At 38.6% G+C, this 26,467-nt stretch overlaps 1 protein-coding gene across 2 annotated transcripts in view; it reads left to right on the plus strand.

Moving 5' to 3' along the window:
* The first annotated feature begins 3,312 nt into the window (after positions 1-3,312).
* The window catches only part of dusp3a (dual specificity phosphatase 3a), a 35,395-nt gene continuing 12,240 nt past the window's right edge, over positions 3,313-26,467 (plus strand). For both annotated transcript variants that reach the window (XR_009811792.2, XM_061932143.2), the window contains exons 1-2: positions 3,313-3,599; positions 22,807-23,039. Coding sequence is in view for 1 of the 2 variants with exons in the window: in XM_061932143.2 (XP_061788127.1) it covers positions 3,424-3,599; positions 22,807-23,039 (409 nt within the window). In the remaining variant the exon portion in view is untranslated. The remainder of the gene's footprint in view (positions 3,600-22,806; positions 23,040-26,467) is intronic.

The raw sequence follows: 26,467 nt of genomic DNA on the forward strand, positions 1-26,467 counted from the left end.
CTCTCACTATTATGTTAGATCCCCTATGGACTGGACTCTCACTATTATGTTAGATCCACTATGGACTGGACTCTCACTATTATGTTAGATCCACTATGGACTGGACTCTCACACTATAATGTTAGATCCACTATGGACTGGACTCTCACTATTATGTTAGATCCACTATGGACTGGACTCTCACACTATTATGTTAAATCCACTATGGACTGGACTCTCACACTATTATGTTAGATCCACTATGGACTGGACTCTCACTATTATGTTAGATCCACTATGGACTGGACTCTCACACTATAATGTTAGATCCACTATGGACTGGACTCTCACTATTATGTTAGATCCACTATGGACTGGACTCTCACTATTATGTTAGATCCACTATGGACTGGACTCTCACACTATTATGTTAGATCCACTATGGACTGGAATCTCACTATTATGTTAGATCCACTATGGACTGGAATCTCATTATTATGTTAGATCCACTATGGATTGGACTCTCACACTATTATGTTAGATCCACTATGGACTGGACTCTCACACTATTATGTTAGATCCACTATGGACTGGACTCTCACTATTATGTTAGATCCACTATGTACTGGACTCTCACACTATTATGTTAGATCCACTATGGACTGGACTCTCACACTATTAACTAAATCCACTATAGACTGGAGTCTCACTATTATGTTAGATCCACTATGGACTGGACTCTCACACTATTATGTTAGATCCACTATGGACTGGACTCTCACTATTATGTTAGATCCACTATGGACTGGACTCTCACACTATTATGTTAGATCCACTATGGACTGGACTCTCACACTATTAACTAAATCCACTATGGACTGGAATCTCACTATTATGTTGGATCCACTATGGACTGGACTCTCACTATTATATTAGATCCACTATGGACTGGATTCTCACATTATTATGTTAGATCCACTATGGATTGGACTCTCACACTATTATGTTAGATTTACAATGGACTGGACTCTCACTATTATGTTAGATCCACTATGGACTGGACTCTCACTATTATGTTAGACCCACTATGGACTGGACTCTCACTATTATGTTAGATCCACTATGGACTGGAATCTCACTATTATGTTGGATCCACTATGGACTGGACTCTCACTATTATGTTAGATCCACTATGGACTGGAATCTCACTATTATGTTGGATCCACTATGGACTGGACTTTCACAATATTATGTCAGACCCACTCGATGTCCATTGCATTCAGTCTCTCCTAGAGGGGGGGGGGTCACCCACATTTGCGGTCCTCTCCAAGGTTTCTCATAGTCATTCACATCGACGTCCCATTGGCGTTGTGAGTTTTTCCTTGCCCTTATGTCATACTTGCCAACCTTGAGACCTCCGATTCCGGGGGGTGGGGTGGGGCGTGGTCGGGGGTGTGGTTGGGGCAGGGGGCGTGGTTGGGGGCGTGGTTAAGAGGGGAGGAGTATACTTACAGCTAGATTTCACCAACTCTAGTATTTCATATATATTTCATATATATACAGTGTTGGGACTAACGCGTTACAAAGTAACACCGTTAGTTTCGGTGGTAACTAGTAATCTAACGCGTTATTTTTTATATTCAGTAACTCAGTTATTGTTACTACATGATGCGTTACTGCGCTATTTCATGTTATTTTTTATGTAGTATCGGCTAGAAACAGAAGATCTGAGTGTGTTTTATTGCAGCGCTGCGTGGAAAAGAAGAGGCGTGCTTTGTGTGGGTGGGGACGCAGGGGCTCCCATAAAGTAACTAGTAACTGTAACTAGTTACTGGTTTTCAGTAACTATATATATATATATATATATATATATATATATATATATATATATATATATATATATATATATATATATATATATATATATATATATATATATATATATATATATATATATATATATATATATATATATATATATATATATGTATGTTTGAAATACTTGACTTTCAGTGAATTCTAGCTATATATATATATATATATATATATATATATATATATATATATATATATATATATATATATATATATATATATATTTATTTTATTATACATATAAATAAAAGAAATACTTGAATTTCAGTGTTCCGGAGGCTATCCAGTAGATGGCAGTATTGTCCTGTTTAAGAGTGTCACAACATTGCTGTTTACGGCAGACGAACTGCTTTACGGTAGACGAAAACGTGACTGCTGTTGTTGTGTGTTGTTACCGCGCTGGGAGGACGTTAATGAAACTGCCTAACAATAAACCCACATAAGAAACCAAGAACTCGCCCTCGATCATTCTACAGTTATAACGTGATTGGGCAGGCACGCTGTTTATATCGTGGGAAAGCGGACATGAAAACAGGCTGTCCCCACTCAGGTCCGCATGGAGCTGGAGGGGGCGTGGCCTCCAGCTCCGGCTGAATTCCGGGAGATTTTCGGGAGAAAATTTCTTCCGGGAGGTTTTCGGGAGAGGCGCTGAATTCCGGGAGTCTCCCGGAAAATCCGGGAGGGTTGGCAAGTATGCCTTATGTGGGCTCTGTACCGAGGATGTCGTTGTGGCTTGTGCAGCCCTTTGAGACACTTGTGATTTAGGGCTATATAAATAAACATTGATTGATTGATGATTGAATTAATGAATTTGACTATGAATTTAAATATTCTAAATTTTTTTTAACGTAAAGACTTAAAATCATCATTTTCCCCAGGCCATTTAAGGCGAAACTAAAAGTGACGTCATCTCACCCCGCTCACAGCATAGGGGGGGGGGGGAAATGGCGACACCCAGAGGAGGAGGGAGTTACTACATGTATTCGTGTTCGCAAGGAGGAGTTGACGTATCCCCCTACATTCACTAAATACGTCGACTTCCTGTTGCTTCAATAGTTTATTATGTAGGTTTTCATCACTCCCGTAGACCTTACCAGGCAGGGACAAGAACCAAGACCAGGATCTGGGCTTTTGTGTTCGCCGGTGGGGCGTGTCACTCACTGTCTGCTGGGAGCAACACTCAGCTAAGCTAGCGGCTGCAATCACGTAAAAAGAGGAAGTTTAATGTCAAAATAAATGCAATGAATAGCTGTTTTAAGGGATTTCAAACGCTCTGCCCTGGTAATAAAAAAAGTTTAGTGTTATAAATTGTTGTGTATTTTATTCAACGCTTTAGTTACACTGCACACGGTTTATCTGTATTCAATCAATTCTCGCTAGGCTTTTATTTTGAAGGTTTCACGAGGAAACCAGCCGCGCGATTTCATGTAACTTGATGTAATTCGCCAGACACCTTTGTAGACCAAGACAGCGGAGCGCTCACGACTCACGTGCGCGGACAAGTATGGTCGTCAAGAGAAGTGTTAGCTCCTGACCAACATCACTCCGACGTCCATCATCACACCGACCATGAAGAAGCACCACAGTCCCACCAAGCGGCAGAAAGACGCGCCAGCGGCGGCGTGTGTGGGCGGCGAGGTGAGCGTCCAGCAACTCAACGAGCTGCTGTCCAACGGCAGCGGCTTCTACAGCCTCCCCACGCAGCACTTCAACCACGTCTTCCCCAACATCTACATCGGCAACGCGTGAGTCTTACATTTATATCTATTATTATTATTATTATTATTATTATTATTATTATTACTACTTGTGACGCTGACAGGTAGTCGGACATGTCCCACTTCCGCCCTCCTCTACTTCCGGCTCGCGCCATTTTTGTTGTTGTTGTTGTTGTTGTTTAAAGCAGTGGTCTCCACAGAACTTTCCTCCACAAGGTCTTATCTTTGTCCATGTGATGTCACATGAAACAACTTATCTTTGTCCATGTGATGTCACATGAAACAAAAATGGCGCTGTTTGGCCACAATACCCTTAACGTTAAAGGCCTACTGAAATGCGATTTTCTTATTTAAACGGGGATAGCAGGTCCATTCTGTGTGTCATACTCAGAGGTGGGTAGTAACGCGCTACATTTACTCCGTTACATCTACTTGAGTAACTTTTGGGATAAATTGTACTTCTAAGAGTAGTTTTAATGCAACATACTTTTACTTTTACTTGAGTATATTTATAGAGAAGAAACGCTACTTTTACTCCGCTACTTTTATCTACATTCAGCTCGCTACTCGCTACTAATTTGTATCGATCTGTTAATGCACGCTTTGTTTGTTTTGGTCTGTCAGACAGACCTTCATAGTGCCTGCGTTTCAACAAATACAGTCACTGGTGACGTTCACTCCGTTCCACCAATCAGATGCAGTCACTGGTGACGTTGGACCAATCAAACAGAGCCAGGAATCACATGACCTGACTTAAACAAGTTGAAAAACTTATTGGGGTGTTACCATTTAGTGGTCAATTGTACGGAATATGTACTGTACTGTGCAATCTACTAATAAAAGTTCCAATCAATCAATCAAAAGTGTGAAGGAAAAAAGACACTTTTTTTTATTTCAAACGTACATCCCGTCACAAGCCTAAAGACTGACTGCACAGTTCCTGTCTTCACAATAAAAGTGCCGCTCCATCGCGCCTGCGCTTTCAAAATAAGAGTCTCCGAAAGCCTGCGCAAACAAGCTAGCAAGCTACGGAGTTTGCCGCCAATGTATTTCTTGTAAAGTGTATAAAAACGAATATGGAAGCTGGACATATAAGATGCCAAAAACCAACCACTTTCATGTGGTATTAGACAGAAAGGAGGAACTTTTTTTCTCCTCCATTTGAAAACGTGGACGTTTGTCATCACTACTGTCTGATTACAATCAATGCAAGTCATCAGAATCAGGTAATACACCAACTTATATTCTTGCCTTCATGAAAGAAAGGAATCTATATGTGTTAAACATGCTTGTATATTCATTAAAACACTATTAACATGTAAACAAAAACGACAAAAAAAATAAATATAAATTATATACTGTATATATCAATGTATGTATATATATATGTGTGTGTATATATATATATATATATATATATATATATGTGTATATATGTGTGTGTGTATATATATATATATATATATATATATATATATATATATATATATATATATATATATATATATATATATATATGATATGTGTGTGTATGTTACTCATCAGTTACTCAGTACTTGAGTAGTTTTTTTACAACATACTTTTTACTTTTACTCAAGTAAATATTTGGGTGACTACTCCTTACTTTTACTTGAGTAATAAATCTCTAAAGTAACAGTACTCTTACTTGAGTACAATTTCTGGCTACTCTACCCACCTCTGGTCATACTTGATCATTTCGCGATATTGCCATATTTTTGCTGAAAGGATTTAGTAGAGAACATCGACGATAAAGTTCGCAACTTTTGGTCGCTGATAAAAAAAGCCTTGCCTGTAGCGGAAGTAGCAGACGAGTAGCGTGACGCAGGCCCGGCCCTAACCAATCTGGCGCCCTAGGCAAGATTTTAGGTGGCGCCCCCCCACATCGGCAGTGAAGTGTATATACTCACAAGAACCCGAATAGCTTTGTCTTTGACCTTTTTTTTTTTTTTTTTTACTTACAACTATACCTAATATATAAAGGGGTGGAAAAGTGACGATTACCTGCAGGGCAAACATTAGCTAACCAGAAGGCAATAACAATGTAAACAAAAAACACCTGCTTAAAAGATCTAATACAAACATTTCTATGCACGTACAACACTTAGAACTTTTAGCATATCAGTATGTGGAATTAAATGATGGAATGGATTAAGTAAAGAAGTTAAAAATTGTACTGATATGATCCAGTTTAAGAGGTTGTTCAAAATAATAGTGCTTACAGAGTACAAAGAAGAAGAATTATGAGAAATACATTCAACCTTATTGAAAACAAGATATTCTTCATCTCAGTATGTTAGTAATGACTGAATTAATTAATTCATTACATATTACAAAACTGTTGTATACTAATTCATAGATGTTATTTTATTATATAAAAAGGTCAGTAAATGATTCTATATATTTGTAAACGCTTTGAAGTGGGAAAGGGGTAGGATTAAATAAGCTTTGCTTCTTCCTACTCCTTTTCGGGCATGATGTCAAATGAAATGATATGAAATTGTGTGATGTATTATGATGTAAGTGTGTTCATGTTCCAAATAAACTAAAGAAAGAAAGAAATGTCCCTGAGGAATGTAAGGTGGGAGTACTGTAATTACCTAACGTTACATTATTATTTTCCATAACAATTTAGCCCCCTCCACAATATTAACCCAACGTTAAAACAGAACTAGCTATTTATTGATTAGCAATTGCCGAATCATGTAACATTAGCTTAATGCTAAAAAGCCAGGTTACTATCACATTCTGTAACAGACAAATAATTTCATGTAGGCTAACGTTACCTACCTGCTACCTCTGTCTTTTTCTCGTTTGTCCTCCTCTTCTTTTCTCTTTTTTCTTCCCTGGGCACCTGACAGTTTTGGCATCTTGTGTTGATTTTTTGATGTGGTGACGTCCAAAAAGAGTCATGATACGGGAAGGGAGGGGGCGCACCGTGCGGGGGGAGGAGGGGGGGGGTAATGTTGTAACAAATAATAATTCTATTAAATAGGCTTTACTTTGCATTTTAATTAACGTGGGATTATTTTTTGTATTTAGAAATAATAGTAACAACTTTTTTTTTTTTTTTTTCTTTTTTTTTTTTTTTCTCCAACATTTGGCACTGGCGCCCCCTGATGGACGGCGCCCTTAGCATTTGCCTATACGGCCTATGCCACGGGCCGGCCCTGGCGTGACGTCACAGGTTGTGGAGCTCCTCACATCCGCACATTGTTTACAATCATGGCCACCAGCAGCGAGAGCGATTCGGACCGAGAAAGCGACGATTACCCCATTAATTTGAGCGAGGATGAAAGATTTGTGGATGAGGAAAGTGAGAGTGACGGACTAGAGCAGTGTTTTTCAACCTTTTTTGAGCCAAGGCACATTTTTTGCGTTGAAAGAATGCGGAGGCACACCACCAGCAGAAATCATCAAAAAACAAAAGTCAGTTGACAGTAAAAAGTCGTTGTCGCAAATGTTGGATATGACTTTAAAGCATAACCAAGCATGCATCACTATAGCTCTTGTCTCAAAGTAGGTGTACTGTCACCACCTGTCACATCACACCCTGACTTATTTTGACTTTTTGGCTGTTTTCCTGTGTGTAGTGTTTTACTTCTTGTCTTGCGCTCCTATTTTGGTGGCTTTTTCTCTTATTTTGGTATTTTCCTGTAGCAGTTTCATGTAGGGATGTCCGATAATGGCTTTTTGCCGATATCCGATATTCCGATATTGTCCAACTCTTAATTACCGATACCGATATCAACCGATACCGATATCAACCGATACTGATATATACACTCATGGAATTAACACATTATTATGCCTAATTTGGACAACCAGGTATGGTGAAGATAGGGTCATTTAAAAAAAAATAAAAAAATTAAATAAGATAAATAAATTAAAAACATTTTCTTGAATAAAAAACAAAGTAAAACAATATAAAAACAGTTACATAGAAACTAGTAATGAATGAAAATGAGTCAAATTAACTGTTAAAGGTTAGTACTATTAGCATACCTGCCAACTACTCCGGTTTTCCCGTAATTAGTACGGTTTTCATCAACCTATTCCGGGTTACGGTTGCAGTGATAAAAAATACGGTTTTTCATTAATTAAAAAAACTTTTTTTTTTAAAAGTTTTGTTCACGAAATCAACAATGACAATCGACACTGCTTCCCGTAACTTCCTATCGAGCCATTCCGAATGCCATGCGCGAGGCTATTTATAGCACCGCTGCCAAGCACGAGGCACCAGTTGCCATTGTTTCCAAACGAGCGAACGATCATGGAATCAGCCGGAGAAAAATCGCAAATGAGTCTTAAACCGAAAAGAAAACTGCAGTCATTCCGTGAAGAATATTCAAAAGCCTATCCGGGAATAATTATCTGTTCCAAAAAGGGTGAAAACTACGCGAATTGCACCTTGTGCAGACAAGATTTTTCGATCGGACACGGAGGAATTAGCGATGTAAAAGACCACGTTGGGACAAAAAAACACAAGTCTAATGCCGTTGCTAGCGATACAAGTGGAAAACTTTCAACGTTTTTCGTGTTTATACTATTTATGCTTTCAAGTCCAAGTTGAAGAAATCTTGTTAAATGTTGACAGCATAACTACCAAAATACAGAAGTATGTCCTTAATATTTTTGCAGTGCTATTTCTGTTGAAAAGTTCAAATGATTACATTAGAGATGTGATGTGCCACTTTTCAAGTGTCTGATGGCTTAAATTAATTTTCATAAATTTTTCATATTTTGAATTCTTTTGAAAGGCTTACAAAAAAACTACATTTGAATTGTAATTCCATGCTATTGACAGGACTATTAATTTTAATGAAGTTAGCTTACCATGTTTACAGTATGATAATTGTGATAGAAATGTGAATTTTAGGCACAGAATATTTTTTACAATTGAACAATGCAGTAGATTATACAAGCTTGGACAGAAAGTTAATAATGACACCAATTTTTTATTTTATGGAATTGTTTAGTACTGTTTTACCATTTGTTTACTGAGAAAAGTGTTTATACTTTCAATGAACAAATTGAAGTCTTGTGAAAGGTTGACAGGATAACTGGCATTAACTGTCAAAATAATTTCAAACTATTGAAGTTAGCTTACAGAATAAACATGTCAATCAACCCATATGATTTTTGCTGTAATATTTTTGTTTTGAAAAGTCACTGTGACTGATAGAAAAGTGATGGTTTTAGCAACATTTTAACCTGTCTGAATGCAATCAATCATTTTGCGGCCCCTGGACCCTGGCTACTAGGTTTTTCTGATTTCAAAAGTTGGCAGGTATGCAAAGTCATTGGGGTTCAACATTTGAGGTGTGACCCATTTGTTTATATTCACCCGATGTTAGCAAGTTTGGTATTGTTGGAAAGCTGAGCATGCTAACCGTTAATGTGTGTCAAGTGCCAAAATATATGACTCCAAAGTTGTTCAACTGTGAAATTGGTTAAAAAAAGTTGGCATGCTTATGTTACCATGTAAGATTGTTAATGTTAGCATCGTAACAGTTAGCATCTGCCAAGTACCAACTTATATGTGTTTTTGGCTGTAAAGTTGGCTAAAAAGGTTAGCATGCTAGAAGTTAACTTTAGCATGCTAACACTTAGCACGTGTGAAGTCTTAAGTCATATGACTCTGAGCTGCCAGGCTGCAAAATTGGCCAAAAAAAGGGTTAGGGTTAGGGTTAACCCTAACCCTAACAGTATGAGTCAAGTACCAAATGATATGACTCTAACGTTCAGCTGCAAAATTGGCTAAAAAAAAAAAAAAAAGTTAGCATGCTAATGTTTGTAATGCTGCCTGAGGCTGAGCCAATCAGTGGCCACGATACTGAACAGCACAGTCTGATTGTTGTGGCCTGGTCTAGTGGCCAGTACTACTGTAGTACTACTGTAGTACTTGTCATTTTACTTCATTTTTGTGCTTGAAAATGCTCCATTTAGGGAAAAACTAATCATATAGAATGTTTTGTTACTGGTAACATAAAGCTAGTGTTGTGTTCAAATAGTTTAGCACGGGGTTGTCCAAGGGCCGCATAACGAAAGGTATTGCATGCGGGGGGGCCAATTTGATATTTGCTATATAAAGTCAGTGTGTCTCAACGTTTGAGGTGTGACCCATTTGTTTATATTTACCCGATATTAAACAGTTTGGTATTGTTGGAAAGCTTGTTGAAAACGGTGTCTGGCAGTAAAACGGATGATCAAACAAAACAGAAGTCATGGTCATGGACCCACTAGCTGCGCAAGCTAGATCTCCAATCAGCTAAACCAGGGATGTCGAAAGTGCGGCCCGGGGGCCATTTGCGGCCCGCAGGTAATTTTTTAACGGCCCCACGGCACATTCTAAAAATACGATAAAAAAAACAAACAAACATAAAAAGTAGTATAAAAGAGTAAACAGGTGACAATAAAATGTTGCTATGTTGACTCTAATAACACTAAGATGTCATGCAGGCTGTTTCTTTCTTTAAAACATAATAATGAATCAAAAACAATGTTATTATGAATTATTGACCTATTCAAGGCTCCAATTAGGTCACATTAAATATTCCACTTTGAGATATTTTTGGGGGAAAATGTTGCATATTTTGTGTTTGCCATATAAAAAACTATGTTTTTTTTTTTATTTTTTAAAGAAGGGCCTAAAATGAACAAACAAGGAACATAATAAACAACAATACAAGTTATAATTGACGGATAGATCTGAAGTTGATCTTGAGACTATTGTGTTAACAGTTTAAAAAAAAAATTACGATTTATTTTTTAACACTTTACTGAGCAGGACCCTTTTGGATCCCCAATAATTTTAGTGGGACTTTTTTTTTTTAAGTGTCATTGCTCAAAAAATAATAATACATTAAAATCAATGTTGTTATGAGTTATGTTATGAGCTCCAATTATTATATAATCTGAAATGTTCCACTTTAAAATTTTATTGGGGGAAAATATTTCATATTTTGTGTTTTTTCCATAAAAAAATGGGTTTTCTTTGACAAAAAGGGCATACAACTTAAATCTAAAAAAACCCAAAAACGTTATATTGACAGATATACCTAATATTGATCTAGATATTTAAACTTTGAATAATAATAATAATAATGATAATAAATAATGGCATTTTTTTATTTTTTTGAACCTAAACCCTTTGGAGTCCCTGGTATAAAGCCTGAGTGGAGGCCTAAATGTATATTTTATATATATATATTGTATTGGTTTTTAAAATGTAAAATATCAAAATGGCCCCCGCTTGCTTTGATTTTTCAGTGTGCGGCCCGCAGTGGAAAAAGTTTGGACACTCCTGAGCTAAACAGACTCAATAACTCCACGGTGACGTTTTGGTGAATTTACTGCGGATTTTGTGAAAGTGAAACAATACAAAAAGAATGTCATTGTAAGCTAATAAAACTAACACAGACACTTGTAATGTGTTAGCATATTAGCTAATGCTAACAACGCTCGCTTGATTACATTCCGATAGCACGTACAAATATGCATGAAAACACTCCTACACAGACCGTTCAGTAAGTAAGAATTGCTTTAGTTATATTGTAAAACTTACAGACATTGCTTGGAGTGATGATTGAAGAATGCTTACTAGTAAAAACGCTATGGACGGCGAGAAGACGGTTTGAAAGCACTAAATGGAAGGACACTGCAGCACTCGTCCAAAAGATAGCGCCATAGCACAAACAACAAAACACCTTTTCAGTTTATTTGCTTGTTTTAACAAAAAAATTATATATATATATTTGCAATATGACTATCAGCAAAGAAAAATCTACAAACTAGACACACCGTTTTATAAGACACAAGGTTCAAAGTGCAGGAAAAAAAATATCAGCTTATAGTCCAGCGATGTGTACTACATCTGTGTTTAGAAGGTTGTGTGGCTATGTTGGTACAGCATAAGTGCAGCAAGAGCCAGAGCCAGAGCATCAATCTGTCTGGCACCTTCCCATCAATGTGTCCACTCTCAAGGCATTGACTTCTCAGACTTCCCCATCAATGTGTCCACTCTGAAGGCATTGACATCTCAGACTTCCCCATCACTCAACCCTGGGCTAGGTTCTAAGAAGCGCCTGCTTTACGAGTCCTTGGCTGCTTCCTCTCCTTCTAATTTACTTGTCAGATCCCAAGCAGAACATGAAACATGGTGTAGACCAGGAGTGTCCAAAGTCACAAATTCTGAAGACAAAATCCAAACAATCCGGGTCAGAACCTCGCACAAAAGAACTTTAACATGCAATTTTTTGGGAGAAATGGAATGTGAATGCGGAAATCTGCAAGTGGAATTTAAACGCTAACATTGGAATGCTAGCAGTTAGAATGTGTCAAGTATCAAGTCATATGACTATGAAGCATATGCATGTACAATTAGCTAAAAAAGTTAGCATGCTATCAGCTAACGTGTGTCAAGTACCAAGATGTATGACTCATAAGGTGTTCGGCTGTAAAATTGGCTAAAACACTTAGCATGCTAATGTTACCATGTAAGATTGTTAATGTTAGCATCGTAACAGTTAGCATCTGTCAAGTACCAAGTTATATGACTAAGAGGTTGGCTAAAAAGGTTAGCATGTTAACTTTAGCATGCTAACACTTAGCACGTGTGAAGTCTTAAGTCATATGACTGAGCTGCCCATTTGATCTTTTTTATTTTGTAAAAAAAATAGTGAAAAGAGACATTATTTGGAAAGGCAACACTTAGTGTCAGCTTTGTGTTGTAATATTAGTTAGTAGACAGGTGTCCAAAGTGTTGTAATATTAGTTAGTAAGGAGGTGTCCAAAGTGTTGTAATATTAGTTAGTTAGCAGAGAGGTGTCCAAAATGGGGCCAGGGGGACATTTTTTTTTTAGACCAAAGCTCCAGTTTTGTTGTTGGGAAAAAACAACAGTAAAAATGCAAGAATAAAAATAGCGAAAAGGCATAATATAATGGGAACAAAGTGACATTTTGATACTACTAATAATAATTAAATGTGTCACTTATAACTAGGGATGATGTTCGAAACCGTTTCTCCCGGTTGTTCGATAAGAAAAGAACCGATTCCATGGACTCGAATCCCTTTTTGAGAACCGGTTCCCGTTATCGAGGCCACTATAGTAAAGAAAAAGAGTTGGCTCTTTATTCGAATCCCTGGGAACGAATCCCGTCCCACAGGAAATGCCCTGTGGCACGTCTCAGGAAATGACGTAGCTCAGTCATTAGGCGGCAGATACAGAAAGCAGCAACAACAATTGACCGGAAAAAACGCCTCAAAGCATGGCTTCATTTTACAAAACAATACGACGAGTAAACAGCTATCTGCAATTATTGCCAGGCTTCGCTGTCATGTAAGGGAGGAAGTACAACAAGCATGTTGAAACATGTTCAGGCTGCTCATAACCTGAAGGTTAGAGAAAGGTGTCGTGGAGAAGCAGCGACGAAGCACGCCTCTCTTCAACCTGCAGCGCCAATACCAGTGAGTAACTAACGTTAACTGTTGCCGGTTAATTTCCATATCTGCTCACTCGTAGCCTTTAGGCTAAAATAAGGTTACTTCTTATGTCAATCCAGGATTGCAGTAATGTTAGCTAGACTAACGTTACCTAAGCATAGTCAGTGGCTAACGGTAACATTAACGTTAGCCTTTTTGTATGTGTCTGATAACGTTAACGTTATCTTGTAGCCTACACCAGTGGTCCCCAACCACCGGGCCGCGGCCCGGTACCGGTCCGTGGATCGATTGGTACCGGGCCGCACAAGAAATACATTTTTTATTTTTTTTATTTTTTATTTTTATTTTTTTTATTAAATCAACATAACAACACAAGATACACTTACAATTAAAGCTGCAAGCAGCGTTGGTCGGGCCCGCATATTTGGCAGGTGCTAGTCCTAAGTGTCCCAATACTTTTGTCCAGTTTTAGTCCGAAGTGTCCCAATACTTTTGTCAAGTTGTAGTCCTAAGTGTCCCAATACTTTTGTTCAGAGGAGATAATGTTTGAAGAAAGGTGACCGTTTAAAAAAAAAAAATTGTTTTGAAGGGGGAATTGCAAACTTCCTGTGGATTTTTGCTGAAGGATGTCAATGAATGAAATGTAGGTCTAAGTGAGACCTACATAGAGGTTTTTGTTTCATGTCTCTCCGACCTTCCCAGTGGGAGTTACAGGCAGTTGTGTCATTTTTTTCTTCAGAGGAGCAGTTTTTTCTGCGTTTTATTCCAAAATTGCGGTAGAGCGCAATTTTGAGATTTGGGGTTAGGTTCTTTTATTAGATCGCAATTTTTGCCAGTCCTGATGTGTGTGTTCAGTTTGGTGAGTTTTGAAGCATGTTAAGGGGGTCAAATTACAGCTCAAAGAGGCAAAAGTGACTGTTTTTAGTACATTTTTGTCTTAAAGGGGGAATGGCCAACTTCCTGTTGATTTTTGCCCGGGGATGTACCATTATGAAATCTAGGTCTAAGTCAGACCTACACAGAGGTTTTTGTTTCATGTCTCTCCGACCTTCTTAGTGGGAGTTACAGGCAGTCTAGTTTTTTTTTCCCCTAGGGGGCGCTAGAGCGCAATTGTGAGTTTTGTGGTTCGTTTTTTTTTATTAAAAGGCAATTTTCGCAGGTCCTGATGTGTGGGTCAAATATGGTGAGTTTTGAAGCATGTTAAGTGGGTCAAATTGCAGCTCAAAGTGGCGGCGGAAGAAAAAAGAATAATAATAATAATAATAAAACGTTACAAATTCAATAGGTCCTTATGTCCCATTGCAAAAGGACTCCCGTTGGGATTCCTTTTACAATGGGCCATGCGGGCCCTAATTAGTGCACCAACACCAAAAACTTCCCTCCCCCATTTACACTCATTCACACAAAAGGGTTGTTTCTTTCTGGTTCCTACATTATATATCAATATATATCAATACAGTCTGCAGGGATACAGTCCATAAGCACACATGATTGTATTTTTTTATGACCAAAAAAAAAAAAAAAAATAGCATACCATGGGTAACAACAGTCAATATTTATTTATTTTATTTTATTTTTTTTAGGGGGGTAACAACAGTCAATATTTATTTATTTTTTTTGATTTTATTTTTTTCTTATAAAATAAAAGTGAGCTTTTGTTAAACCAAATATTGTGTTTTTGTTCCATATACAACAACCTATCTGGATTTGATAAGAGAATCGATAAGGAATCGGTTCGATAAGAGGATTCGATAATAGGCTCGAACTCGATAATTTCTTATCAAACATCATCCCTACTTAAAACACAAAGTTGACACCAAGTTTTGATGTTGTTTTTCAAAATAAAATATAACATACTTGGACTTTTACATTTTGTAATACATTTTCAATAGGGATGTAAAAAAAAAAGCGATTTTTGAATGGTTTGCGATTCTTATTTATAAAGATTCTTAATCAATTAAAACAATTCTAACATTTTTTTTTTGATATGTCCTGTCCAGCCAAATGATATAGTTGATGTAGATCAGGGGTGCTCATTACGTCGATCGCGATCTACCGGTCGATCTCGGAGGGTGTGTCAGTCGATCACCAGCCAGGCATTAAAAAAATAGTCCTAAAAATGAGCGATCATAAATCTTCACTATGACGTCACTTTCGTCACTTGATTGACATTCACGGCACCCGAGGGTTTTCTGAGATGACGCTGGCTGCTGCCAGCTCATTAAAATTACCGACAGGAAGGCGAGAAACACTTTATTTCAACAGACTCTGGCGTCAAAACTCCAAAGACCGACTGCACAGTTGCACAATAAAAGCTCTGCTTCATCCTGCCTGCGCTACCAAAATAAGAGTCTCAGAAAGCTGGCGTGCACAAGCTAGCAAGCTACGGAGTTTGCCGACAATGTATTTCTTGTAAAGTGTATACAAAGGAGTACGGAAGCTGGACAAATAAGATGCCAAAAACCAACCACTTTCATGTGGTATTGGACAGAAAGGAGGACTTTTTTTCTCCTCCATTCGAAAATGCGGACGTTATCAGCAACACTGTCTGATTCCAATCAATGCAAGTCATCAGAATCAGGTAATACACCAACTTATATTCTTGTCTTCATGAGGGACGGCGTGGCGCAGTGGTAGAGTGGCCGTGCGCGACCCGAGGGTCCCAGGTTCAATCCCCACCTAGTACCAACCTCGTCATGTCCGTTGTGTCCTGAGCAAGACACTTCACCCTTGCTCCTGATGGGTGCTGGCTAGCGCCTTGCATGGCAGCTCCCTCCATCAGTGTGTGAATGTGTGTGTGAATGGGTAAATGTGGAAGTAGTGTCAAAGCGCTTTGAGTACCTTGAAGGTAGAAAAGCGCTATACAAGTACAACCCATTTATCATTTAAAGAAAGGAATCTATATGTGTTAAACATGCTTGTATTATCTTTAAACACCTTTAACTTGTTAACAATATTAACTATATGTGTTAAACATGCTTGTATTATCTTTAACCACCTTTAAGTTGTTAACAATATTAACTACCGTATTTTCCGCACTATAAGGCGCACCTAAAAACCACAAATTTTCTCAAAAGCTGACAGTGCGCCTTATTACCCGGTGCGCTTTATATATGGATTAATATTAAGATTCATTTTCATAAAGTTTAGGTCTCGCAACTACGGTAAACAGCCGCCATCTTTTTTCCCCGTAGAAGCGGAAGCGCTTCTTCTTCTACGCAAGCAACCGCCAAGGTAAGCACCCGCCCCCATAGAAGAGGAAGCGCTTCTTCTTCTACTGTAAGCAACCACCCGCTCCCGTAGAAGAAGAAGAAGCGCGCGGATATTACGTTTCATTTCCTTTGTGTGTTTACATCTGTAAAGACCACAAAATGGCTCCTACTAAGCGACAGGTTTCCGGTTCATGAAAAGACGCAATCTCTCCATCCGCACACGGACTACTATTTCACAGCAACTGCCTAAAGACTTTCAAGAAAAGCTGGCTACTTTCCGTGCATATTGTAAAAACAAGATAGCTGAAAAAAAGATCCGGCCAGAGAACATTATCAACATGGACGAGGTTCCACTGACTTTTGATATTCCCGTGAACCGCACTGTGGATACAACGGGAGCACGTACGGTGAATATTCGCACCACAGGGAATGAGAAGTCATCCTTCACTGTGGTTCTAGCTTGCCATGCTAATGGCCAGAAACTTCCACCCATGGTGATATTCAAAAGGAAGACCTTGCCAAAAGAGACCTTTCCAGCCGGCGTCATCATAAAAGCTAACTCGAAGGGATAGATGGATGAAGAAAAGATGAGCGAGTGGTTAAGGGAAGTTTACGCGAAGAGGCCGGGTGGCTTTTTTCACGCAGCTCCGTCCATGTTGATATACGACTCCATGCGCGCCCACATCACGCTGGTTTTTAATATATTATTAAAGTTTGACTGACCTATCTGACTGTTTTTTTGACATTCCCTTTAGCGCAGTTAGATGCGGCTTATAACACGGGGCGGCTTATAGGTGGACAAAGTTTTGAAATATGCCGTTCATTGAAGGCGCGGCTTATAACCCAGGGCGGCTTATGGTGCGGAAAATACGGTATATGTGTTAAACATGCTTGTATTATCTTTAACCACCTTTAAGTTGTTAACAATATTAACTATATGTGTTAAAAATGCTTGTATTATCTTTAACCACCTTTAAGTTAACAATATTAACTATATGTGTTAAAAATGCTTGTACTATCTTTAACCACCTTTAAGTTGTTAACAATATTAACTATATGTGTTAAACATGCTTGTTTTATCTTTAACCACCTTTAAGTTGTTACAATATTAACTATATGTATTAAACATGCTTGTATTATTTTTAACCACCTTTAACTTGTTAACAATATTAACTATATGTGTTAAGTTAAACACCTTTAACTTGTTAACAATATTAACTATATGTGTTAAACATGCTTGTATTATCTTTAAACACCTTTAACTTGTTAACAATATTAACTATATGTGTTAAGTTAAACACCTTTAACTTGTTAACAATATTAACTATATGTGTTAAACATGCTTGTATTATCATTAAACACCTTTAACTTGTTAACAATATTAACTATATGTATTAAACATACTTGTATTATCATTAAACACCTTTAATGTATTAACAATATTAACTATATGTGTTAAACATGCTTGCATTATCATTAAACACCTTTAACTTGTTAACAAAAACATATATTTCATAAATAAGTAAATATAAATGATATATATGAATGAGGTAGATCCCCACGACTTGATCAATTGAAAAGTAGCTCGCCTGCAGAAAAAGTGTGAGCACCCCTGATGTAGATGATCTATATCTGCTGTACACTGTAAGTGTGTGGCACTTCACTTCTTGCCTTATTTCTATTTGACTATTTATTTATATTTATGTTTGGGTAGTATTTTATTCAACAAAACCAGTTTTCTTTTAAGTAATATAGACATGTATCTTTCTTTATGGAGGAATGTAGTCGATCAGAAAATTGATTCTGAATCGATTCGTTACCCCACCAATCAAATCGAATCAAAGATTCACAGCTTTAATTTTCAACTTTTTTCTGTTTACATTACGTCTTTTGTCTCTTGTTTTATTACGTTTTTACTGTTTTTTCCTTACATGCCGCAGGCTACATAAACTTGAGAATTGTTGTTATGTACTTGAACCTCGCTGGGAGGAGTTTGCTGCAGGTGAGAGGTAAGCAGGTAGCATGACCTTCACCATGTCATCAGTCTGCAGTTGGAGTAGAGGAGGCTTAGCTCCATCTTTTGGCTGCGGTGGCTGGGAGGGATGCCATGCGTGCACTTTAGCACTCTGGCCGCTACAACACAAAGAAGTGTGTAAACAGCACTCATTAACGCTGGGCGTGTGGCAGGAAGGTGGTGTTCTGTGTTGCCCTGACAGCGCCAGGTGTTATTGATCGCCTGCCACCACCTCCTTGTGCTTACTGCCGCCTGACTGCTGCCCTAATTGGATGCAAGCAGATGTAGTGTGTGCTGGCCTCTCATACAGAGGACCTGCGCCAAGGTGCTGCAGTCCTTCAACAATTCTCCCAGGAATGAAACCTTCTCATTTGTATACCGAGTAGGGATGAACATTTCTTATCATGGTTATCGTTATTATGGCGGTCATTTTAAATGTGCTTAAAACTACTTATACTGAAATCTTTTAACCAAATTGTATTTTTTTTTAAAAACCCAACACAAATTGTATACATGTACCTTGAGTAGAAAGTTGAATGTGCATATGAAAGCAATATAAACAAAGTAATATCAAATAAGAACATAAATAAAATTAAAGCTGCAAGCAGCATTGGTCGGGCCCGCGTATTTGGCAGGTGCTAGTCCTAAATGTCCCAATACTTTTGTCCAGTGATAGTCATAAGTGTCCCAATACTTTTGTCTACTTTTAGTCTGAAGTGTCCCAAGACTTTTGTCTAGTGTACCTACCTTGTCTGCATTGTGTGGGCACGTTGGTGCTTCCTGCTTTTAAGCAGCCATCTTAAAAAAACAGCAGCGCAGCAGCATCAGCGCAGCGGGTCTTTGAAGGGTCATAAAATCAAAACCGGAGCAGTTAGAAAAAAAAGCGCTTCTGTCATTGTAATCACAAGGGTTCAATCTCTCTCCTGTGTTAGTTTGAAGGCGAAACGACAAACGCGCTCAGAGGAGTTCGTTTTTGAAGGAAGGTGACCGGTGTTTACAAAAAATTTGTTTTGAAGGGGGAATAGCAAACTTCCTGTTGATTTTTGCTGGGGGTTGTCAATTTATGAAATGTAGGTCTAAGTGAGACCTACATAGAGGTTTTTGTTTCATGTCTCTCCGACCTTCCCAGTGGGAGTTACAGGCAGTTTTGTCAATTTTTTCTTCCGAGGAGCAGTTTTTTGTGAGTTTTATTAAAAAATTGCGGTAGAGCGCATTTTTGAGATTTGGGGTTAGGTTTTTTTATTAGATCGCAATTTCTGCCAGTCCTGATGTGTGCGTTCAGTTTGGTGAGTTTTGAAGCATGTTAAGGGGGTCAAATTACAGCTCAAAGAGGCAAAAGTGACTGTTTTTAGTACTTTTTTGTCTTGAAGGGGGAATTGCCAACTTCCTGTTGATTTTAGCCCGAGAATATACTATTATGAAATCTAGGTCTAAGTCAGACCTACATAGAGGTTTTGTTTCATGTCTCTCCGACCTTCCTAGTGGGAGTTACAGGCAGTCTAGTTTTTCTTTTTCCTAGGGGGCGCTAGAGCGCAATTTTGAGTTTTGGGGTTCGGTTTTTTTATCAAAAGGCAATTTTCGCAGGTCCTGATGTGTGGGTCAAATATGGTGAGTTTTGAAGCATGTTAAGTGGGTCAAATTACATTTTAATGTGGCGGCGGAAGAATAAAGAATAAAACCTTACAAATTCAATAGGTCCTTATGTCCCATTGCATAAGGACTCCCTGTGGGAGTCCTTATGCAATGGGCCATGCGGGCCCTAAAAATAAAAAAGTGAACAATTTGCCAGATGGCACCCTATGGACTGCACTTTGTCCATATAGATACAAATAGTGTTCATGTATGAGGTCTAGTCTTACACATAGGACTGCAGCATTATGGGCAAAATAATCATTAAGATAATTTTTATCAATATTGAAATCAGGATTATTAATCATGATTATTCATTATGTTTGGTAAAACTGTTTGGGTTTGAACGCAACACCATCATGTCATTTGTATATATATATATATATATATATTAGGGATGTCCCGATCCAGGTTTTTGCACTTCCGATCCGATACCGATACTGACCGATACCGATACTGACCGATAATGGTCCGAGCATGTATTAAAGTTTAAAGTTATTTAGCCTACTTAGTTGTCAGAATCATGTTGAAAAGGCTTTTAGTACTCTTGATAACAACTAGCCAGCTGAATTAGGGGAGTCTGAATAATACACAATGGTTGGTAACAAGAAACTGACCTGTTTATTCAAGGATAAACACAAAATAGACTAAATTATACATGACAAACAGAAATGGCATCATTGAACTAGGGCTGGGCGATATGGCCTTTTTTTAATATTGCGATATTTTAAGGCCATATTGCGATACACGATATATATCTCCATATTTTGCCTTAGCCTTGAATGAACACTTGATGCATATAATCACAGCAGTATGATGATTCTATGTGTTTTGATTGATTGATTGAGACTTTTATTAGTAGGTTGCACAGTGAAGTACATATTCCGTACAATTGACCACTAAATGGTAACACCCCAATAAGTTTTTCCAGGGGTCCACTTAAATTGATTCATGATACAGATATATACTATCAGATATATACTATCATCATAATACAGTCATCACACAAGATAATCACATTGAATTATTGACATTATTTATAATCCAGGGTGTGGAGGGGGGCGCCGGATGTAAGTGTCAAAAAGACAACTAAAAGAGTTTGATATGAGAATAAATCTAAAGTTAAAATATAGGGTAGAAATGCACCCATTTGCAGGAAATGTAGTCTTGATTTTCAAAATTTTCTTTCAAGGCTTGCATGTCTACATTAAAACATTCTTCTTCATACTGCTTTAATATATGCTACTTTTAAACTTTCATGCAGAGAAGGAAATCGCAACTAAAAAAAAAACACTATTTTTTTTCATACGGTGTTGATGTGGAAATGTTTGCCTCGGCATTTTGATGGTGTGGACGTGTGGCACCGAATGGAGATAAGCGTCTCGACAGACGTCACAATATTTGAACAATGATGACGAAAACTGTTTTCTCTGTCGTGTCCGTGTGTCGAAAATTGTAATGCCCTTATTTTTTTATTTGATTTTGTACGTGGCATAGATTTGCCGTGCGCAGAGGACGCTTCAGCAGGCGCGCACCTTAGCGGCTGCGCTAGCATCACAGCTAAAGTTAGCCATGCTGCTACCTCGCTCTCTGCTGGGAGAGGACATATACGTATGTGATGTATGACGTGACAGTATGTGATGTGTGTATGAAGGTGTGCTTGCTGTCTGTGAGAGGGAGACACAGGAAAGAGTGAGAAGAGCCTGTCGTGTAATGCCAGCAGCTAAAAGCAACTGCGTTAGAATCCACAGACCTGTGGATGTGTTGAAGGTGTGCTGGAAAATGCGGAACGGAGCTTAGGGAACAGCAGAAAAGTGGAATGTATTATTTAAATCGGTGCGTTGGAAAACACGGACCGGAGTTTTTTTTAAACTGGATCTGGATTGGCATTTTCCCATGCCTTGCCGATACGCATTTTTTTGCGAATATCGGCGGCCGATCTGATCCAAATATCGGATCGGGACATCCCCAATATATATACAGTATATATATATATATATATATATATATATATATATATATATATATATAATATCTCATAAAAATACGTATATGCGCACTAATTGACCGAAAGAGCACGCACTTGGCGCGATGATGTCATGTTATCATGGAAAAATGCATCTTTAGACAATATGATTTGCCTGAGCGGCTAGGAGACCCCGAGAGTAACAAGCGCTTGCCTTGTTGTCTTTCCATTAAGAACAATTAACTAGTTTTTAGTATAAGTTTGCTGCTTTCAAGAAATGTAATGCATATCATTATGTCAAGATAATGGCACTAGCACTCCATCAGAGTGTGAATGTGTGTGTGAATGGGTAAATGTGGAAGTAGTGTCAAAGCGCTTTGAGTACCTTGAAGGTAGAAAAGCGCTATACAAGTACAACCCATTTACTTCATTTAAGAATATTTTTCAACATATTGAGCAAAAAAGGTCTCATTTTTTTGTTCTACCAAGAAAAGTGCACTTGTTATTAGTGAGAATATACTTATTTGAAGCTATTTTTGGGTTCATTGAGGTTAGCTCATTTGACTTGTTTTGGAAAATCTTGACAAGCCAAATGTTCTTGTTCTATTGGCAGATCATTTTGCTTAGTTCAAATAAAATACCCCTCATTTTTGTTTCTTGTTTTTGAACACTGACTTTTTGCAGTGCAAATGATTAATGATGGATGGATGGATGAAGAAGTTCTATGGCCTAGTTGCCAAAGTATAAAAGGAAGACAACAGCAGATATTGTTCCACAGTCAGGCAGCAGAATGTTATGAAAGATGCAGCACATATATCACTTTCACATAACTTGTGCTGACTCTCTCTTTTTATCACTGCAGCTTCTTCTCTCCATCAATCAGCCCCTCCTGGGCTCTTCCACATGCCTTCCAAAGCACTTGTCTGCTAACGTGTGCCCCCCCCCTGCAGGTTCGTGGCCCAGAATGCAATGCGTCTGCAGAAACTGGGCGTGACCCACGTGCTCAACACGGCCGAGGGCACCTCCTTCATGCACGTCAACACCAGCGCCGACTTCTACGCCGGCACGGGCATCACCTACCACGGCATCAAGGCCAACGACACGGAGCACTTTGACCTCAGTGCCTTCTTTGAGGAGGGGGCCGACTTCATCGACAAGGCGCTCGCACACAACAACGGCAAAGGTGAGCACACGTGACACCCAATCCATACCTATAACAAATGCCTTGGTGGGAAGAAAGGTGATGTACGGAAGCAAGGTTGGTTGCATGAACAAAACACTCGCTCTCTGGTAAGCAGGAAGTGATAACTGATCAGTGGGAGGGACACGCTGACAACCAATCAGCTGACAGTATCAACTATAAAGTTTGGTTGAGTCTTTGCATGGCGTGAGAAGAGAAAGTCAAAATGAAGGAATTGTGGTTAAAAGAGGAAAAGTCACCTGGACAGTAGGGCTGCAACTAATGATTAGTCAACCATTATATTTAATGATTAGTCAACCATTGTATTAATGATTAGTCAACCATTATATTAAGGATTAGTCGATTAAAGTGTACACATATTTAATGGCTATTATTTTTCCAATCCACTTCTAAATGCAGCTTAAGTTATTTTAGGCGTGTGCTTATGTCAGGTTCAAACACCGAACTATCTATTAAACAGGACAAGAAGCAAGGAATCAAACAGAGACAGGATTCAATTTAGCTCACGAGAAGAGCGTGTGGACCTGCGCCCTCGTACAGTGTCACCCCACGCATTTATTTGGGCATTCCCTGATTACATAGCTGCAGCTGCTTCTAATGGGAGGGGTCTCATTATGCAGAAGCTGCACTGGGTCATAAACAGTTGCAACAAAAGGTGCTTGGAGCGGTGTCAGGTTTGCCCCCTCTCTGATCCTAGGTTTCGGGTCCTGATAAGGCCCTTCCCGAGGCTGTCCAGATCTGAGAAACCGACACCTCTACGGCGCATTCCACCGCACACAGTGGAGATTTACAAGCTGTCCGCCTTTTGCTTGATAAGATCAAAGACAGCTTGGTGAGCACAAATGGATAGTAACCACAGGCCGCAGGGCAACCAAGTTGTGTGATAAATTATATACATTTATTCTGACAGCTTACTAGCAACAGAGATGACTAATTCAATTCATAAAAAATTTATTTATACTGTAACTGTGCTGCACATTCAACTGTTACAATAATTCAAATGACTCATAAAATGTTGTCCATTTAAAAGAAAGGAAAGGCAAAGTGCTAAAAAAACCAAACAATTAACCTTGTTTATGTATTAAAAAAAACAGTTAAAATAGCAGCAAAGAAAACAAACAAAACACAAAATCTAATTTCCTCTAAAATAAAAACATTTTGCGATGTTTAAAAATCTGCACACTGATATATTGATGAACTCTTGGCAGTTTTAGCACTCTAATAGACTCAATGTGTAGAATGATATCTTTTATTCATTCTTAAATTGTTGGCTATTTAATAGCTTGTATGTTTCATCTTATGATACCTCCGCATTGGAGGCATCCCGCCAACTCCCGCCGGGACGTAAAATCCAACGATGCCAGATGCCATGTAACGATACCTTAGTTGTGCTCGACGTCACGCCCGGTTGCCGACTCCAGCGTCACTCCAGCGGCACTGAGAGCAGAGTAAGCTTAACTAACTCTAGTTAATGTTACAATTTTCAATGCCAACTAAGAAATTGACTCAAAAAACGCTCCAACGTAAGTAAAGTAAGGCTCCACTTTTCCAAAAATGCGCTAGCTTGATGCTAATATACTTTGGCTTTACTATTGACATGCTACTCATTAGTATTAGCAGTTTTACATGGCGATTTCAACACCTCCAAAATTGTTCATGAAAACGGCAAGTAAGATGCACGTTACAATTTAACAGCTTGTGTGTAATAACTACAATATTTTACAATAGCAATACTTTTAGGGCGTAACAAAAACATAAAAACTTACCTTAGACTATACATTACCGCCATCTAACGTCAGCTGTAATTGAACCCAATGTCATGGTTGATAATACAAACCCCGTTTCCATATGAGTTGGGAAATTGTGTTGGATGTAAATATAAACGGAATACAATGATTTGCAAATCCTTTTCAAGCCATATTCAGTTGAATATGCTACAAAGACAACATATTTGATGTTCAAACTGATAAACATTTGTTTTTTTTTTGCAAATAATCATTAGCTTTAGAATTTGATGCCAGCAACACGTGACAAAGAAGTTGGGAAAGGTGGCAATAAATACTGATAAAGTTGAGGAATGCTCATCAAACACTTATTTGGAACATCCCACAGGTGTGCAGGCTAATTGGGAACAGGTGGGTGCCATGATTGGGTATAAAAGTAGATTCCATGAAATGCTCAGTCATTCACAAACAAGGACGGGGCGAGAGTCACCACTTTGTCAACAAATGCGTGAGCAAATTGTTGAACAGTTTAAGAAAAACCTTTCTCAACCGGCTATTGCAAGGAATTTAGGGATTTCACCATCTACGCTCCGTAATATCATCAAAGGGTTCAGAGAATGTGGAGAAATCACTGCACGTAAGCAGCTAAGCCCGTGACCTTCCATCCCTCAGGCTGTACTGCATCAACAAGCGACATAAGTGTGTAAAGGATATCACCACATGGACTCAGGAACACTTCAGAAACCCACTGTCAGTAACTACAGTTGGTCACTACATCTGTAAGTGCAAGTTAAAACTCTCCTATGCAAGGCGAAAACCGTTTATCAACAACACCCAGAAACGCCGTCGGCTTCGCTGGGTCTGAGCTCATCTAAGATGGGCTGATACAAAGTGGAAAAGTGTTCTCTGGTCTGACGAGTCCACATTTCAATTTATTTTTGGAAACTGTGGACGTTGTGTCCTCCGGACCAAAGAGGAAAAGAACCATGTGGATTGTTATAGGTGCAAAGTGTAAAAGGCAGCATGTGTGATGGTATGGGGGTGTATTAGTGGCCAAGACATGGGTAACTTACACATCTGTGAAGGCACCATTAATGCTGAAAGGTACATACAGCTTTTGGAGCAACATATGTTGCCATCCAAGCAACGTTACCATGGACGCCCCTGCTTATTTCAGCAAGACAATGCCAAGCCACGTGTTACATCAATGTGGCTTCATAGTAAAAGAGTGTGGGTACTAGACTGGCCTGCCTGTAGTCCAGACCTGTCTCCCATTGAAAATGTGTGGCGCATTATGAAGCCTAAAATAGCACAAGGGAGACCCCCGGACTGTTGAACAACTTAAGCTGTACATCAAGCAAGAATGGGAAAGAATTCCACCTGAGAAGCTTCAAAAATGTGTCTCCTCAGTTCCCAAACGTTTACTGAGTGTTGTTAAAAGGAAAGGCCATGTAACACAGTGGTGAACATGCCCTTTCCCAACTACTTTGGCACGTGTTGCAGCCATGAAATTCTAAGTTAATAATAAAGTTTATGGGTTTGAACATCAAATATGTTGTCTTTGTAGCATATTCAACTGAATATGGCTTGAAAATGTTTTGCAAATCATTGTATTGTGTTTATATTTACATCTAACACAATTTCCCAACTCATATGGAAACAGGGTTTGTAATAATATGATAAAAC

This window comes from Nerophis lumbriciformis, linkage group LG39 (assembly GCF_033978685.3).
Source record: "Nerophis lumbriciformis linkage group LG39, RoL_Nlum_v2.1, whole genome shotgun sequence".
Lineage (NCBI taxonomy): Eukaryota > Metazoa > Chordata > Actinopteri > Syngnathiformes > Syngnathidae > Nerophis > Nerophis lumbriciformis.